General features: G+C 47.7%; 1 protein-coding gene across 12 annotated transcripts in view; it reads right to left on the bottom strand.

Moving 5' to 3' along the window:
• ABLIM2 (actin binding LIM protein family member 2) overlaps window positions 1-15,860 on the bottom strand; it is a 152,244-nt gene that overhangs the window by 9,812 nt on the left and 126,572 nt on the right. For all 12 annotated transcript variants that reach the window (XM_068149656.1, XM_068149658.1, XM_068149660.1 and 9 more), the window contains 4 exons: window positions 10,020-10,078; window positions 6,697-6,751; window positions 6,285-6,349; window positions 6,015-6,095 (listed from right to left, as the gene is read on the bottom strand). In XM_068149656.1, the coding sequence (XP_068005757.1) occupies window positions 6,015-6,095; window positions 6,285-6,349; window positions 6,697-6,751; window positions 10,020-10,078 (260 nt within the window). The remainder of the gene's footprint in view (window positions 1-6,014; window positions 6,096-6,284; window positions 6,350-6,696; window positions 6,752-10,019; window positions 10,079-15,860) is intronic.

Genomic DNA, 15,860 nt, shown 5'->3' with positions numbered 1-15,860 from the left:
CCCAAACCAACAAGCAAACACAAAAACCCCCAAACAGGCCACGTGGAGCAGCACTGGGAACCCAGCAGGTAAGGAATGTGCTGCTCTGTACCATCCAAAGAGGATGCCTTAGTCCCTGGTAAGTCAGGACTTCAGGTGTCCAAAGGAGGGAAGTTTCCTCCAGGCCATTCATATTCAAGCCCTTTTCATTACATGTTCCAAGATGGACCAAATGCTGTATTTTTTCACATGCTGTTGCAGCAAGAGCACCAAAGAATCCAATTTTGTAATGATATTATGTTAAGTTTTTGTCTTCACAGAATATACCAAGTGAAATGAATTAGGGATTTATGGAGGTCTTCCAAGCAGGGGCAACTTGAAAATTAGACCACATTCCTCAAGGCCTTGTCCATGCCTCTAGGGATGAAAACTTCCCAGCCTCTTGGGGCAACCTGTCCCAGTGCACCTACTCTGCCAGTGAGGACCTGTTCCCATATATCTAAGTGTAATTTCCCTTTCTGCAGCTTGTGACTGTTGCCCTCTTGGCCTTCCAGTGCCAACTTTCTGAGAAGGGGATGCTTTGCTCTAGAATCCCCTTTACTGCAGAGGTGAGCTGCTGACTCCATCAGGACCATCAGGGATGCCTCTGCAGAGCTGTTCCCCCCACTTTGTACTGATAAATGGTGTTATTCTGTCAGAAGTGCAGGAAAGTGGTTTTACTTTCACTGAACTTCAGGAAGTCCCTGTTGACCTGTTCCTTTAGCCTGGCCAGGTCCCTCTGAATGGAGGCTATGCTCACCTGACCATCAGCTGCTGTTCCCCCAAGCCTGTGTCATCTGCAAATGCGATGAGAGGGCAATTCCTCTTCTTCAGAGTTCATCATCCAGCCCTGTGCTGCTGCTTTGCTGTGCTGCAGCACTCTGCATTGACTGGATCCTCACCATTTCCCATTAGCACAGGAATGCTTCTCTGTTCATCCAACCTTAGAACCAACAGCCCTGGCGTAGAGAAAAGCTTCTAAAAAGGTTCCTGGGCCAAACCCTTCTCTAGTGTCAATTCCTTGCACGTCTAACCAGCTTCTGCTAGACAAAGGTCCAGGATACTGGTTCAAAAGCCAGGGTGCCAGTGATGCTTTTAGAAGCCAGCATGCTGTTTATTACCACCAGTTCTCTGTTGGCATGAATGTCTCCTGGAGGAGCACAAGGCACTGGGTCCCTCTGCCTCGCTGCTGAGGCAGAGCAAGCAAACCAAGCACACTGCGTGTTTGCAGGCTGAGATAGATGTGTTCTGAGCAAAGAATTCCTCTTATTGGAATGCTTTTATTACCATTTGAGCCTTCCTAATCTCCAGATACCTCCTGGCCTTAGAAAAATATGCATTTTTACAAGAAAATGCTTTCTGTAATCCTTAAAATAAATGTCTTGCACAACAGCACAATCAAGAAAGTACTCACAAGGGAATGAAGTTAGGGAAGCACCACCCCTTGAAACCCCACCCAGCTGCTGTCCTTGACCATCAGCCCAGGCCTTCACTGCAGCCTCCCTTAACCTGACCTAAGGAGCTGAAGCCATTCACTTGAGTGCAGTTTTTAAGACAGGAACACTCTCTACAGGGGACTTCTCTTGGAAGAAGGAATCAAACAAGATCACCTTTGCCGTGACATCTATGCTGGATCATTCAGCTTGCAAAAGACATGTAGGCTCATGCTCCTAAATAGACTCATAGAATCATTTCAGTTGGAAAACACCTCTAAGATCATCAGGTTCAAACATCTTCCCAATACCACTATGGCCAGTAAACCATGTCCCCAGGTGCTATTTTTTTACCACCTTCAGGGATGGTGGCTCCATCACCTTCCTGTACAGCCTGTTCCAATCCCTGACCACTCTTGCAGGAAAGAGGTTGTTCCTGATATCCAATTTAAACCTCCCCTGGTGATGTTTGAGGCCATTTCCTCTTGTTCTATCACTTGTTACCAGGGAGAAGACACCAACCCTCTATATCTATATCTAAGGCTGGCAGAGAAGGCAGCAGTTTGTGCCTCTCATTCAGCTCTGCACGTGGTTTGAATGTGTAGATGAGCTGCTGCCTCTGTTTTTCCAGTAGCTGTAATCCCATTAAAAAGCTGTTTAAACATCTCCCAAGCCCTAATATATGTAAGATGGGCTACAAAGGAGCCCTCCCTGCAGACACAAGTGTTTAACAAAGTGCAGCAAGCAGCAGGACAGGTCCTGGTCCCCTTATTGCTTGTCTGGTGCAGCTTTGGAGCAGACCTTGTTTGTTGTTCTTATTATTTTTGCAAGCCTCTGTGAGATCTTTGAAGTGATGGGGCTGCTTCAGCCACCAGGCACTGGGCTGCACCTGCTGTGAGGCAGTCTGAGCAGCTCCAGGGTCAAACAAACAATGATGCCAGCTGAGGATAGTGTGAGGCACAGACAAGAGCAGCCAGGACAGGCTGCTCCATCCAAAGCAAACTGAACGTTGTCTGAAAAAAAGAGCAATGTGGATCTGCACTGGCTGCTCAGACCAGCCTGATGTCTCTACACCAGCACTCTACTCTTTGATACACACATAGGGGACCTCACTAGAGGAAAGATGTTGAGGTCCTGGAGCGTGTTGAGAGAAGGACAATGAAGCTGGCCAGAGGTCAGAAGAACAGGTCTGGTGAGGAGCAGCTGAGGGTCCTGGGGTTGTTTAGTGTAGAGAAGAGGAAGATGAGGGGAGACCTCATTGCTCTCTACAACTACCTGAAAGGAGACTGGATCCAGGTGGGGGCTGGGTTCTTGCACCTAGTTAGAAGACATAAGAGCAGAGGAAATGGCCTCAAGTTGCACCAGGGGAGGTTTAGGCTGGAGATTAGAGGAAACTTCTTCACTGAACAAGTTCTCCAAGCTTGGCACAGGCTGCCCAGGGCAGTGGTTGAATCCCCATCCCTGGATGCATTTTGAAGAGGCAGAGATGTGGTGCTGAGGGCCATGGTTTAGCACCAGCTTTGGTAGAGTTAGACAGTGTTTGGACTGGATGATCTTAAAGGGCTTTTCTAACTCAAACAAATGTGTGATTCTGTAGATATAAATATGAAATGATCCTCTATAGGGTGTCTCCTGATGAGCAACCCTCCAACTCCCTGCTCCTTTTGCTGGACTCATTATGCTCCTTATTATTGCAGTCATGGGCTTGCTGTGCCCCAGGCTTTAAAAAGCACACAAAGAGCACACTTCTGAGGCTCCCTTTTCCCTTCCAATCAAATCAGTGCCACTTGCTGGGTAATCAAGCAACAGGCACATGGAGCTATTTAAGAACATAACACCATTTCCAAAATATACCACCCTGCATCACAATTAGGTTACTTTATTTTACCTCTAACATTGATCTTTAATGAAGAACTTCCTGCTGCTTCTGAATTTGTCTTCTTCTTTTTTTCTTTAAGATTAAAGTTCCTTTTATTCTTTTCTGGTCAAATTACTGAGTTGAGGATCAATTTATTTAAATATAAATCTCCCCCTATGTTATATTCATTGAATTCTCTCTTCCTCATTACAGTAATTCACACAAAGATATGTTAGTTTGATAATTTAGGGGAGTCTTTATCCAGTGGTGTTGTTACTTGGTTTAGTTGATGATCTCAAAGGTCTCTTCTCTCTCCTCTCCTCTCCTCTCCTCCTCTCCTCTCCTCTCCTCTCCTCTCCTCTCCTCTCCTCTCCTCTCCCTCTCCTCCTCCCTCTCCTCTCCCTCTCCTCTCCCTCTCCTCTCCCCTCTCCTCTCCCTCTCCTCTCCCTCTCCTCTCCCCTCTCCTCTCCCTCTCCTCTCCCCTCCTCTCCTCTCCTCTCCTCTCCTCTCCTCTCCTCCTCTCCTCTCCTCTCTCTCCTCTCCTCTCCTCTCCTCTCTCCTCTCCTCTCCCTCTCCTCTCCTCTCCTCTCCTCTCCTCTCCTCTCCTCTCCTCTCCTCTCCTCTCCCCTCCTCTCCTCTCCCTCTCCTCTCCCTCTCCCTCTCCTCTCCCTCTCCTCTCCCTCTCCTCTCCCTCTCCTCTCCCTCTCCTCTCCCTCTCCTCTCCTCTGTCACGAAGAAAACCAAACAAAAAATTAACCTCATGAATTTTGCCTGAGCACCCATGGCAGGATTCAGCCTTTGCAAAGTCAGCTTTCCTGTACAATAAATAATCACAGAATCACCTAGGTTGGAAGAGACCTCAAGGATCACCAAGCCCAACCTGTCACCACAGACCTCATGACTAGACCATGGCACCAAGTGCCACATCCAATCCCTTTTTGAACACTGCCAGGGATGGTGACTCCACCACCTCCCTGGGCAGCACATTCCAATGGCCAACAACTCTCTCAGTGAAGAACCTTCTTCTCACCTCAAGCCTAAACTTCCCCTGGTGCAGCTTGAGACTGTGTCCTCTTGTTCTAGTGCTGGTTGCCTGGGAGAAGAGACCAAGCCCCTCCTGGCTACAACCATCCTTCAGGTAGTTGTAGACAGCAATAAGGTCTCCCCTGAGCCTCCTCTTCTCCAGGCTCTCTGCATTCCTCCAGCTTACACTACTACTCTTTGGGAGAGATGGATGCTACAGCAAATCTGTAGCACAGTGATCACAGTTCACACAGCCCAGGGAGAGGCTGAGGAAAGCAGTGGAGAAGAAAGTGAGGTCCAAGTATTTGCGGGACAAATTGAGCTTCTCTGATAACATCCAGGTTAGTCTAGGAGGGGTTTTACAGGAAACAATAACAAACCCAAAGCAAACAAGTTTCTGGCCACTTGCAGTATCATGTATAATCACCCAAAACTCAAGGGTTTCACCCCTATCTTTGTAAACCAGAAACTGACCAGACATTTGCGAGGGGTTTGGCCATTTATTTTAGTTACACTGCCCTACATGCTAGTGTTTAGAAACAAAATCTAGTATGTGATGTGATTCCTTTCCTCTCTCTTTCTCTGCTGCTCAGGCACAGGATATCTAAGGTGGCAAACAAAGAGGACAAAGAAGACAAAGACTTCCAAAGCAAATATCCTAAAGTGAAGACACTTCATAGTATCACAGTATCACAGTATCACTTAGGTTGGAAAGGACCTCGGGGATCATCGATTCCAACCTATCAAACACAGACCCCATGACTAGACCATGGCACCAAGTGCCACGTCCAATCCCCTCTTGAACGCCTCCAGGGATGGGGACTCCACCACCTCCCTGGGCAGCACATTCCAATGACGAATGACTCGGTGAAGAACTTCCTCCTCACCTCGAGTCTAAACCTCCCCTGGTGCAGCTTGAGACTGTGTCCTCTTGTTCTGGTGCTGGTTGCCTGGGAGAAGAGGCCAACCCCTTCCTGGCTACAACCACCCTTCAGGTAGTTGTAGAGGGCAATGAGGTCACCCCTGAGCCTCCTCTTCTCCAGGCTAAACAATCCCAGCTCCCTCAGCCTCTCCTCACAGGGCTGTGCTCAAGGCCTCTCCCCAGCCTTGTTGCCCTTCTCTGGACACCTTCAAGTGTTTCAATGTCCTTCTTAAACTTAGGGGCCCAGAACTGGACACAGGACTCAAGGTGTGGCCTAACCAAAGCAGAGCACAGGGGCACAATGACCTGCCTGCTCCTGCTGGCCACACTATTCCTAATGCAGGCCAGGATGCCATTGGCCCTCCTGGCCACCTGGGCACACTGCTGGCTCATATTCAGGTGGCTGTCAATCAGCACCCCCAGGTCCCTCTCTGTTTGGCAGCTCTCAGCCACTCCGACCCCAGCCTGTAGCTCTGCATGGGATTGCCGTAGCCAAAGTGCAGCACTCAGCACTTGGACTTGTTGAATGCCATCCCATTGGACTCTGCCCATCTGTCCAGTCGGGCAGAGTCCGACTCCACAGAACACAGAATAAACCAGGTTGGAAAAGACCTCTGAGATCACTAAGTCCAATCTATCACCCAACACCATCTGATCAACTAAACCATGGCACCAAGCGCCTCATCCAGTCTCGTTTTAAACGCTTGCAGGGATGGTGACTCCACCACCTGCCTGGGCAGCACATTCCATTCCTTCCTACCTCCAGCCTGGTCCTGTCCACATCCTTCGGCAGCTTGACACGAACTCGGTTGGTTACAATCAGGGTTTCATAAGGATAAATCTGTGCAAAAGACAAGAGCAGGTCAGCTGCAGCCCAGCCTGGTTGTGCTGTGTGCAAGTGACTGTGCTGAACTGAGTAACGTAAAGAGTACATACTTGCATCCACGTATGCATGCCTGCATACATTTTCACTGGCACAAACATGAACAAAAATCAAATGGGGAGAAAACCAAAAAGGAACACAGGTAACCTTGCTAGGAAGAGCTGAATCTGAGTGTTCTTCCAGTGGAGGAAAAGCCCTTCTTACCTTGTATTCTGCAAGAGAAGGAGAACAGGTGCAGAGTTTAGAACAGACAGGCTTCTTTAGGAGTCACCACAACGAACATTTAGGTACATCACAGGTTTGTTATGCTACAGTCCTCTCCTCTCAGTAGTTGTTGGACAACTGCACGAGCAGTAAGCATTTGAGCACCCCCCCCATACATGCCCAGCCTACAACACTGTCTGCCATCATAGCAACAGTCCTTGAAATCAGAGGGTTACTACAGAAAATCCATCTGCCAGTGCCACTGGGTTACACAGTGAGTGTGCCTGGCACAGCTGGGTGTTTCTTTCTGCAGGATGAAAACATGAGGTGGAGAGGCAAGGACACTGCAATGTACCTTTCATCCCCCAGCTTGCCTCCTGGTCCGTTTCATACTGGCTCATGTTTTCAGGCTGAAAGAGAAAGAAAGAAGCAATGTGGCAGCAAAATACACCCCAGAATCACTTTGCACATTGCTGAGAGGAGAGAAAAAACAGCTGGTACCACAGGATCAAAATCCCTGTGAGAGAGAAAAAGTCTCATTTGAACACGACCTAACTGCTCCAAGCAGGCATCCCAAGTGCTCTCAGCACCCCACTGGTCTATGAGGCCAGAGATAGAGCTCTGCCTGTAGAGGAGGATGGGGTGACAAGGGAGTGCCTGGGTCCTCAGAGACACTGCAGGTGCAGTTTGCTGCCCACACTGTGAGCTCTCATAGGTGAATGGAAGCTGGAGCTTGGATGTCACTCTGAGAGGCAATTGCAGTCATACCAACCTACCTCACTCCTAAGTCCTTTGGACATTTTTGAGCTCTGATTCCTCACAGCTTCCAATGAGGCAGAAAGCTGTCAAAAAGACACCAGCCATCCCTATGTGAAGACCTGGCAGGTCAGCTGAAATTATCACATGCCTTTCCATGTGATGGAGATGTCTTACTGCCACTGTCACAGATCACCTGTGCTGTGCAGAAGCTTGCCTCCTTCTGCTTTCTGCTTCACACTTCTGATGTCACTAGGACCAGGCAGAACCCTGTGTAAGTGCCATAGCTTTGTTACCCTCTGGTTTTCCCCTTTTCTGGCAAATGCTATGCTGAAAAACATTACAGGAGATCACAAAAGCATTCTTAAATGGCATTTCCCTCCCTGAGACTCATTTTTGCCTTTCAGAGTACCAAGGGTGTGCCCAGCTATGCTCGCAATAACCTGCCAGGATCCTTTTGGTTTCTTCTTGCTGTGTTTGTGTGTTTGTTTGTCATGCAGCACTGGGATGGTTGATTAAAAATAACAAACCACAAAAGCTGGTATGAAGCTGCGATCCAGGCGGTGGGGGCAGCCATTCTGAGAAGAATGTTGGCCTCAAGGATTTGACCACGAGCAACCTTTTCAACTTTCCTAGTGTTGGGTGGTGAGGTTGGAGCCTCTAAGGTGGGGCCGATGCTGCCATCTGCTGGTTTCATGGCACATTGCAGGGCTTCAGCCACACTTGCATGGCACATCGCATGGCCTCAGCCCACAAGCGTGGCCAACTCCACTGCTGGTGCACTTTGCTATGGCCTCATCTTTGTGAAGCCTTCTGACGGCTTCAGTGCCTCCCCAGCGCAGTGACTGGGCACAGGCTCTCACTATTTTCGAGTTACTGATACCAGTCTTTCTTGGGAGACTTTGGGGTGCTGGTGGATGAGAAGCTCAACATGAGCCACCAGTGTGCACTTGCAGCCCAGAAAGCCAATCACATCCTGGGCTGCACCAAGAGAAGTGTGGCCAGCAGGGCAAGGGAGGTGATTCTCCCCCTTTACTCCGCTCTGGCGAGTGCTCTGAAGTACTGCGTCCAGTTCTGGAGCCCCTGTTACAGGAAGGATCTGGATGTGCAGAGTGTAGCCAGAGAAAGGCCACAAGGATGAGCAGAGGGCTGGAACTCCTCTCCTATGAGGACAGACTGAGAAAGTTGGGGCTGTTCAGTTTGGAGAAGGGAAGGCTCCAAGGAGACCTTATTGTGGCCTTCCAGTATCTGAAGAGGGATACAAGAAAGCTGGGGAGGGACTTTTGAGGGTGTCAGGGAGTGACAGGACTGGGGGGAATGGAACAAAACTAGAAATGGGTGGATTCAGATTGGATGTTAGGAAGAAGTTCTTCCCCATGAGGGTTGTGAGACATTGGCACAGGTTGCTCAGGGAGGTGGTAGAAGCCTCCTCCCTGGAGGTTATTAAGGCCAGGCTGGATGTGGCTGTGAGCAACCTGCTGTAGTGTGAGGTGTCTCTGCCCATGGCAGGGGAGTTGGAACTAGGTGATTCTTGAGGTCCATTCCAACCTTAACAATTCTATGATTCTAAGTTGTTGACTTGCAAGTGTGGCCAGGTTTATCTAGACCCTTTAAAATCCCTAACTCTCATGTGAGTAACTTTCAGTGCCACTGGTGCCTTCAGAGGGGCATTCGAGCAGTCAGGCACAATTAGGCTTGTTATATTAACTCAAAGGGAGGGACACTTCGTTGGCTACTGGAAAATTCATAGAAACACAGAATGGTTTGGGTTGGAAGGGATCTTAAAGATCATCTAGTTCCAACATCCCTGCTGTGGGACATCTGCTGTTGGATACCTCCCACCAGCCCAGGTTGCTCAAGGCCTCAACCAACCTGACCTTGAACACCTCCAGGGAAGGAATATCCACAACATCCCTGGGCAATCTGTTCTAGAGTCTCACCATCCTCATTGTCAGTAATTTCTTCCTTCTTCCAGCTCAAAACCTTACCCCTTGTCCTACCACTACAACCCCTTGTAAAAAGTCCCTCCCTGAATCATTTAGCGGTTTCCTGACATTTGCTTTCTTGCAGCTCCTTCCAATGACCTGCACTTTGTCTTTTTTCACTGGGGAAAGATTAATCCTGCCCAGGTACTTGTACAGCTTTTCACATCCTCCCTTGGAAAAAGGAGGGGATTTGAATGAGGTCCTGCCCACATAATTCAGACACAAATCAATCCTCAGAACGTCCATGCATGTGGATCTATGTATTGGCAGTTTAGCACTGTTAACCATAACAGCTTTGTAAACCCAAAAGCTGTGAACTGAGAAGCCATAAAGCAGGATGCCAGAGAGGCCACAGCATCAAAGACTTACAAAAATCATAAAAACAAAGGCTGGCAAAAAAAAAAGCACTCCTGGCCTGATCTGATCATCATTTTGTTAGGCATTTTGCTTTCTAGGTTGCTGCCTGCTGTTCTCTCTGCGTTGCTCCCGCCCTGCCTTGGATGACTGGCTGTGTATCTGCACATAGATGGATGTGCAAATGTTCATGCACACTGGAAAAAACCAGACCAGATGGTTCCAGAAATGCTGTGGGCTGCTCAGAGATTACTACTTGCCTAATTATGGGCCTGTCCCTCTTTATCATTAATTTAAGCTATGCTGTGGTCTGTGTGCAGCCTGTACCTTTTGGACCTTTATTTGTTTTGGGAGAAGAACCCAGATTCCTAACGCTCATCACACACACAATTAGAAGGAGAAGCCTCAGACTGTCTTACTCTTGCAGACAGACAAAGTGTAACCCACACAGGGTATGAAGCTGTCAGGGCTGTCAGCCAAAACACCTTTGGAGTGTTACTACTGCTCAGATTCCCAGCTAGTCACTAAGCTGCCTATGGGCGACACACTTCTGTCTGGAGAATGCATTTAGATGGACACCTACCTGATGTAAGCCATTCCTTCCATAGCCAGGTAGGGAAGCAGATTTGGAATAGGGAAATCCTGTAAAAGACATAAGAGACAGCTGGATTGTTGGGGTTTGTAAATCTTGTAGTCTTAAAAAAGAAGGGTTGGTGTCCCACCACTTACCAAAGCCACAAGGGTTTTTGATTGTTTGTTTGTTGAGGGATTTTTTGGTTGGTTAGTTTGGGGTTTGTTTTTTTTTTTGCCTTCTTTCAAACAATTCCTAGTGCTTCAAAAAGCATAAATGAAGATATGGATGAAGTAAAACAATGGAGAGTATGAACACTCAAGAGAAATAAAGTTATAACATGGACAAAATCACAGAATCACACAGAATCACCAAGGTTGGAAGAGAACTCAAAGATCATCAACTCCAACCTATCACTACTGACCTCATGACTAGACCATGGCACCAAGTGCCACGTCCAGTCCCCTCTTGAACACCTCCAGGGATGATGACTCCACCACCTCCCTGGGCAGCCCATTCCAATGGCCAACAACTCTCTCTGGGAAGAAGTTTCTCCTCACCTCCAGCCTAAACTTCCCCATCAAAGTGGTGTTACCATGAACAAACCGGATGGGACATGGTGATCAAACTGTATGTGGTCACAGTGAAACCACTGAAGAGTTTTCATTTCAATATTGAGAGTCTTAAGAAGAAAGTTTGGAAGTTGCTTTTGGCAAGTGAAAGGACAAAAAGAAAAAGTGCTTCAGGTTAATTTTTGTGCTGTGTAGAAGTGAGAAGTCAAATCAGTTTAAATTTACCAGAAGATGAACAAACCTGTGCCTAAAACCCACTCCTGATTCCAGTACAGGAAACTGTGATAAACTGATACAAAGAGTTACAGAAGTCAGTTAGCTCAAAGAACTGAATGTACAATGCTTCCCTCTGTCAAAAATATCAGAGGGGAATGCAGGAAGGGGATCCAGACCCCACTGGATTAATAATCCTTCCCCAAGGAGATTATTAGGAATAAACATACAGAGAGAGAAAAAAAAACAACCCAAAAGATGGCTCAGCAAAGAGCTCACAATGTGCTGAGATCAAGTGAGAGATGCCAGGAGTCAAGCTAAGTTAAGCACTGAAAATGATATTAAAACAAACAGCAAAAAGGCTCTCCAGCTATCCAAATAAAAAGAGAACAAGGGGAGAAGAAATGGGATCACCGGGAGTTACTCTGTGTCAGTACACAGCAGAGGTGAAAGGTGACCTAGGGAGGGCTCCAAATCCATTTTCAGGAATGAAAGGTAATGTGCTGGGCAAGGAGGGAAAGCTAATGGAATTAGGGTATGTCAGGGGACCACAGCCATGACAGAATTCAAAGCACCTGATGGACTTCAACAAGGAGCAATAAGCTCACACTGAATTCCAAGTGCAGTGCCTTTCACCGTGTGAGAACAGCGATAGAATCATAGAATCACAGAGTCAATAAGGCTGGAAAATACCTCCGAGATCATCACAGAATCACCAAGGTTGGAAGAGACCTCAAAGATCATCAAGCCCAACCTGTCACCACAGACCTCATGACTAAACCATGGCACCAAGTGTCACATCCAATCCCCTCTTGAACACCTCCAGGGATGGTGACTCCACCACCTCCCTGGGCAGCACATTCCAATGGCTAACAACTCTCTCTGGGAAGAATTTCTCCTCACCTCCAGTCTAAACTACCCCTGGCACAGCTTGAGGCTATGTCCTCTTGTTCTGGTGCTGGTTGCCTGGGAGAAGAGACCAACTCCCTCCTGGCTACAACCTTCCTTCAGGTAGTTGTAGAGAGCAATAGGGTCTGCCCTGAGCCTCCTCTTCTCCAGGCTAAACAATCCCAGCTCCCTCAGCCTCTCCTCACAGGGCTGTGCTCAAGGCCTCTCCCCAGCCTCGTTGCCCTTCTCTGGACATGTTCAAGTGTCTCAAAGTCCTTCTTACACTGAGGGGCCCAACACCTCATGACTAACTAAACTATAGCTACAGATTTTTATTTCAGAGGGGAAAAAATGCTGAGGAGCTACCTGTCTGCTTCCAACAGAAAACCTAAGGAAAGACTGAACAAGCTATCAAAATAAACAGAAAAGTCTCAATTACATTCACACAGAGTTTAATTGCTGTGACATAAGTTAAAGATACAGTGCCAGAGGTGCTTGGTGGCTTTCTTTGTTAAGAGAAATGACTTCTGCACAACATAAATCTTACTGGATCTTATCCAATGTGGTATCAGAGAGCATTTGTTATTTGGCTGCACGTGGAATCACACACAAACCTGGAGAGGATGGGGTTCAGCAGAGCAATTATAGTGCAATAAGGAAACTGCAAGGTGAGAAATGCAGAGTGATAACTGAGCAGAGCTGGGAGAGAAAAGCATCAGTGTGAGCTGGTGTTGAATTGCAGGTGCCTCATGTTTTCACTAATCATCTGGACACCAAAAATAGTCTCATGGGCTAATAAACTTTGCTGTCTGCACAGTTATAAAGCACTGGCAATGCAGAGGAGGATTGGGATATCATAAGGAACTGGAATAACCTTGAGTATTAGAGCAATAGAAATGGGATAAAATTTAGGAGTTCATGGGGAAAGCCATGCACCTGGGGGCTAATAAACACCCCAAACTTCTGCTGTTGAATCTGAGAGCTCATAATTTGGAATAATGACAGGAAAAGAGACAGGCTTAGATACAGAGCTCGACCACAAGGTGACCTTGAGCTGCTAATGCAAGTGTAAAAAAAGGCAACAAGTTGGAAATGTCTGTCCTGAGGCACATGAGATAAGGCAATAATAGTAGCAACAGGAGTGTCAGGCAGTGCCAGGAGATTCCTGGAAGAATCCTTTGTCCTGTTCTTGTTCCCCCAGTGTTCAAGGGGGTTAAATCAACTCCATCAGAGCAGTGGCCTACAGGATAGCTGGGACAATGAAAGCTCCCAGCTGGAAAGAAGGCTTGATAAACTTGATTTATTTGAGCTAATAAAATTAAGATAGTTTACAAAAGCAGGAGATTCTTTTGGAAGCATAATCAACCACCATCTGAGGAGTGCTATAAACAATGAGCAGAATTTTTCTTTCCAGCCCCACAGGGAGTTTCCATGTCTGATACAGGGTCACAGTGATGAATACTGCATTAGGTGAATCACTTAGCTCTTCCAATTTGGAAACTCGAAACTTACCACTGCCTGTTATCTGCATGGCAGAGACACCAGGGGGCAAAGAGTATGACAGCTGTGAGACAGAATGAACATCTGCACCAAAACTGCCATCTCTGCCCTGCCTGGAAAATGCAGCTGCTGTTGAACACCAGTATGGACTTCAATGTTTTGTCCTCTTGGCTACAGAGGAGACGGACGAGACAGTTCTGTTCTACTGCCAAATAACACTGCTCAGTTAGGAGGGAAAAGCTCACTAAGGTAAAGAGCAGCCTGCAAAGAGCCACAGCTCGCAGGAGCTGCCTGCCAGGCTGCCGGGAGCCAGCCGCAGCCGCGGGCACAAGCGACATCGTGTGGCTGGCTGGAAAAAATCCCAGAGGAGAATCCAGCTGGAACAGCCCAGAACAAGCTGTCGAGATCCACTGACTCCAGCGGGAGCTGCATTTCACTTAGCTTCTGTTTCCTATGAACTTAGCTACAAAGTTAAAGAGAATTTATTTTGCTGCTTTTCTTTTTTTCTTTTTTTTTTTTTTTTTATAATAATTTTAATAGGAAGGAAAAATGCTTCAGTAAAAGCCAAGCAGCACATTCTGCTCATCATCTCCTCCAGCTGCAGTTGCACTGCTGCAGTCTGTCTTCTGGAGTCACTGGCCAAGAGAAAGTCATCTCTCCCTCTAATCAGACATCTGAACATCAGCTACTCCCTGCAGGGCTACAGCTCCTGGAGCCCCTATTACAAGAGGGATCTGGAGGTGCTGGAGCATGTCCAGAGAAGGGCCACGAGGATGAGCAGAGGGCTGGAGCACCTCTGCTGTGAGGACAGACTGAAGGAGTTGGGGCTGTACAGTCTGCAGAAGAGAAGGCTCCGAGGAGACCTAATTGTGGCCTTCCAGTATCTGAAGGGGGCCTACAGGAAGGCTGGGGAAGGACTTCTCAGGATCTCAGGTAGTGATAGGACTAGGGGGAATGGAATGAAGCTGGAGGTGGGGAGATTCAGGCTGGAGGTGAGGAGGAAGTTCTTCCCCATGAGAGTGGTGAAGCTCTGGAATGAGTTGTCCAGGGAGGTGTTTAAGCCCAGGCTGGATGAGGCTCTGGCCAGCCTGATCTAGTGTGGGGTGTCCCTGCCCATGGCAGGGGGGTTGGAACTAGCTGATCCTTGTGGTCCCTTCCAACCCTGACTGATACTATGATACTATGCTTCTTCCAGTAGGACCTTCCCTCCAACCTGGATGGTCTCAGGTTGCCTCTCAGAATGTCAGGGACACCTGAAGAGCAAGGGCTGTACAGCTCACTAGATCTCTGCTCTCCTAAATAGCTGACATTCAAAATCATGAATTATGGTAAATGATTAACTATTAAAAAATCTACCTCTGCAGAAACAGGACATACTTGCACAGGTGGATGTGAGGAGATGCAAACTCCACTCTAAATAGAAGCTTCACAATGATGTAGAAAAAGCCTTTTCTGGTTTGATTAGAGGCTGGACAGGTGAACTCAGGGCTCTGTGCTCACTGTGTTTGGACACACCACCAGAGATTTGCAGTCTGATGCCTGCTTACTCCCTCCACCTTGCATGGGACCACCTGGCATCGAACCTACACTCCAGAAGTTGATTTTCTCTGATACTCACTCAAGAGATGGGGCTGAGTGTTAGAATTCTCAGCCCTAAGTGCAAGAAGCAGAGGAACTGCTCTTCTGTGGCCAAGGGGGCATGTGACAGACTGCAGGTACTCAGAACTAAACAGGGAAACACTGAGTAGAGAAGGAACTACTTAGGATGTCCATGGGTGTCAAAACAGTCATATAGCTGAAAAATAACCACAAAATAATGGGGGGGAAAAGTGTAAACATCAGGAAAACTTCCTCAGTGTCATTTCTTTGTAGCTGCTAATTGGGTAACAGGGCAAATCTTCATGAGAGACAGATGAACATTCAGAAAAGGCAAAGGAAAATGAGCTACACAATCTGTGTGGCACTGGCAGAGAGGTGACATTGATCTCATGCATTTCTGGGTTTAACAGCTCCACATTCTCAAGGTAACAGAAACCCACACAAGAAAGGCAGGCATAGAAGACTGACAGGTATAACAATATTCTCAAGAGAGAAGCTGGCACCGTAGGTTGATCCTGGATCACACAGTGCTTGGTCTGCTACACATTTCTTCCTACTTAGAAGTTGCATGCGAGGATTCTTCTCTCAGTATCATAGTATCATAGTATCATTCAGGGTTGGAAGGGACCACAAGGATCATCTAGTTCCAACCCTCCTGCCATGGGCAGGGACACCCCACACTACATCAGGCTGGCCAGAGCCTCATCCAGCCTGGGCTTAAACACCTCCAGGGATGGGGCCTCGACCACCTCCCTGGACAACACATTCCAGAGTTTCATCACTCTCATGGTGAAGAACCTCCTCCTCACATCCAGCCTGAATCTCCCCACCTCCAGCTTCATTCCATTCCCCCTAGTCCTATCACTACCTGATATCCTGAGCAGTCCCTCCCCAGCCTTCCTGTAGGCCCCCTTCAGATCCTGGAAGGCCACAATGAGGTCACCTCGGAGCCTTCTCTTCTGCAGACTGAACAGCCCCAACTCCTTCAGTCTGTCCTCATAGGAGAGTATGTCTGTAGAAAAGCACCAGATCAACTCCAGACAGCTTCCAAACACACCCAATGTGTGCATTACAATGCAAG

Source organism: Melanerpes formicivorus, unplaced genomic scaffold (assembly GCF_026170545.1).
Source record: "Melanerpes formicivorus ecotype bairdi unplaced genomic scaffold, bMelFor1.0.p_v2 SCAF_18, whole genome shotgun sequence".
Lineage (NCBI taxonomy): Eukaryota > Metazoa > Chordata > Aves > Piciformes > Picidae > Melanerpes > Melanerpes formicivorus.
This window is presented reverse-complemented; position numbering and strand designations above follow the sequence as displayed.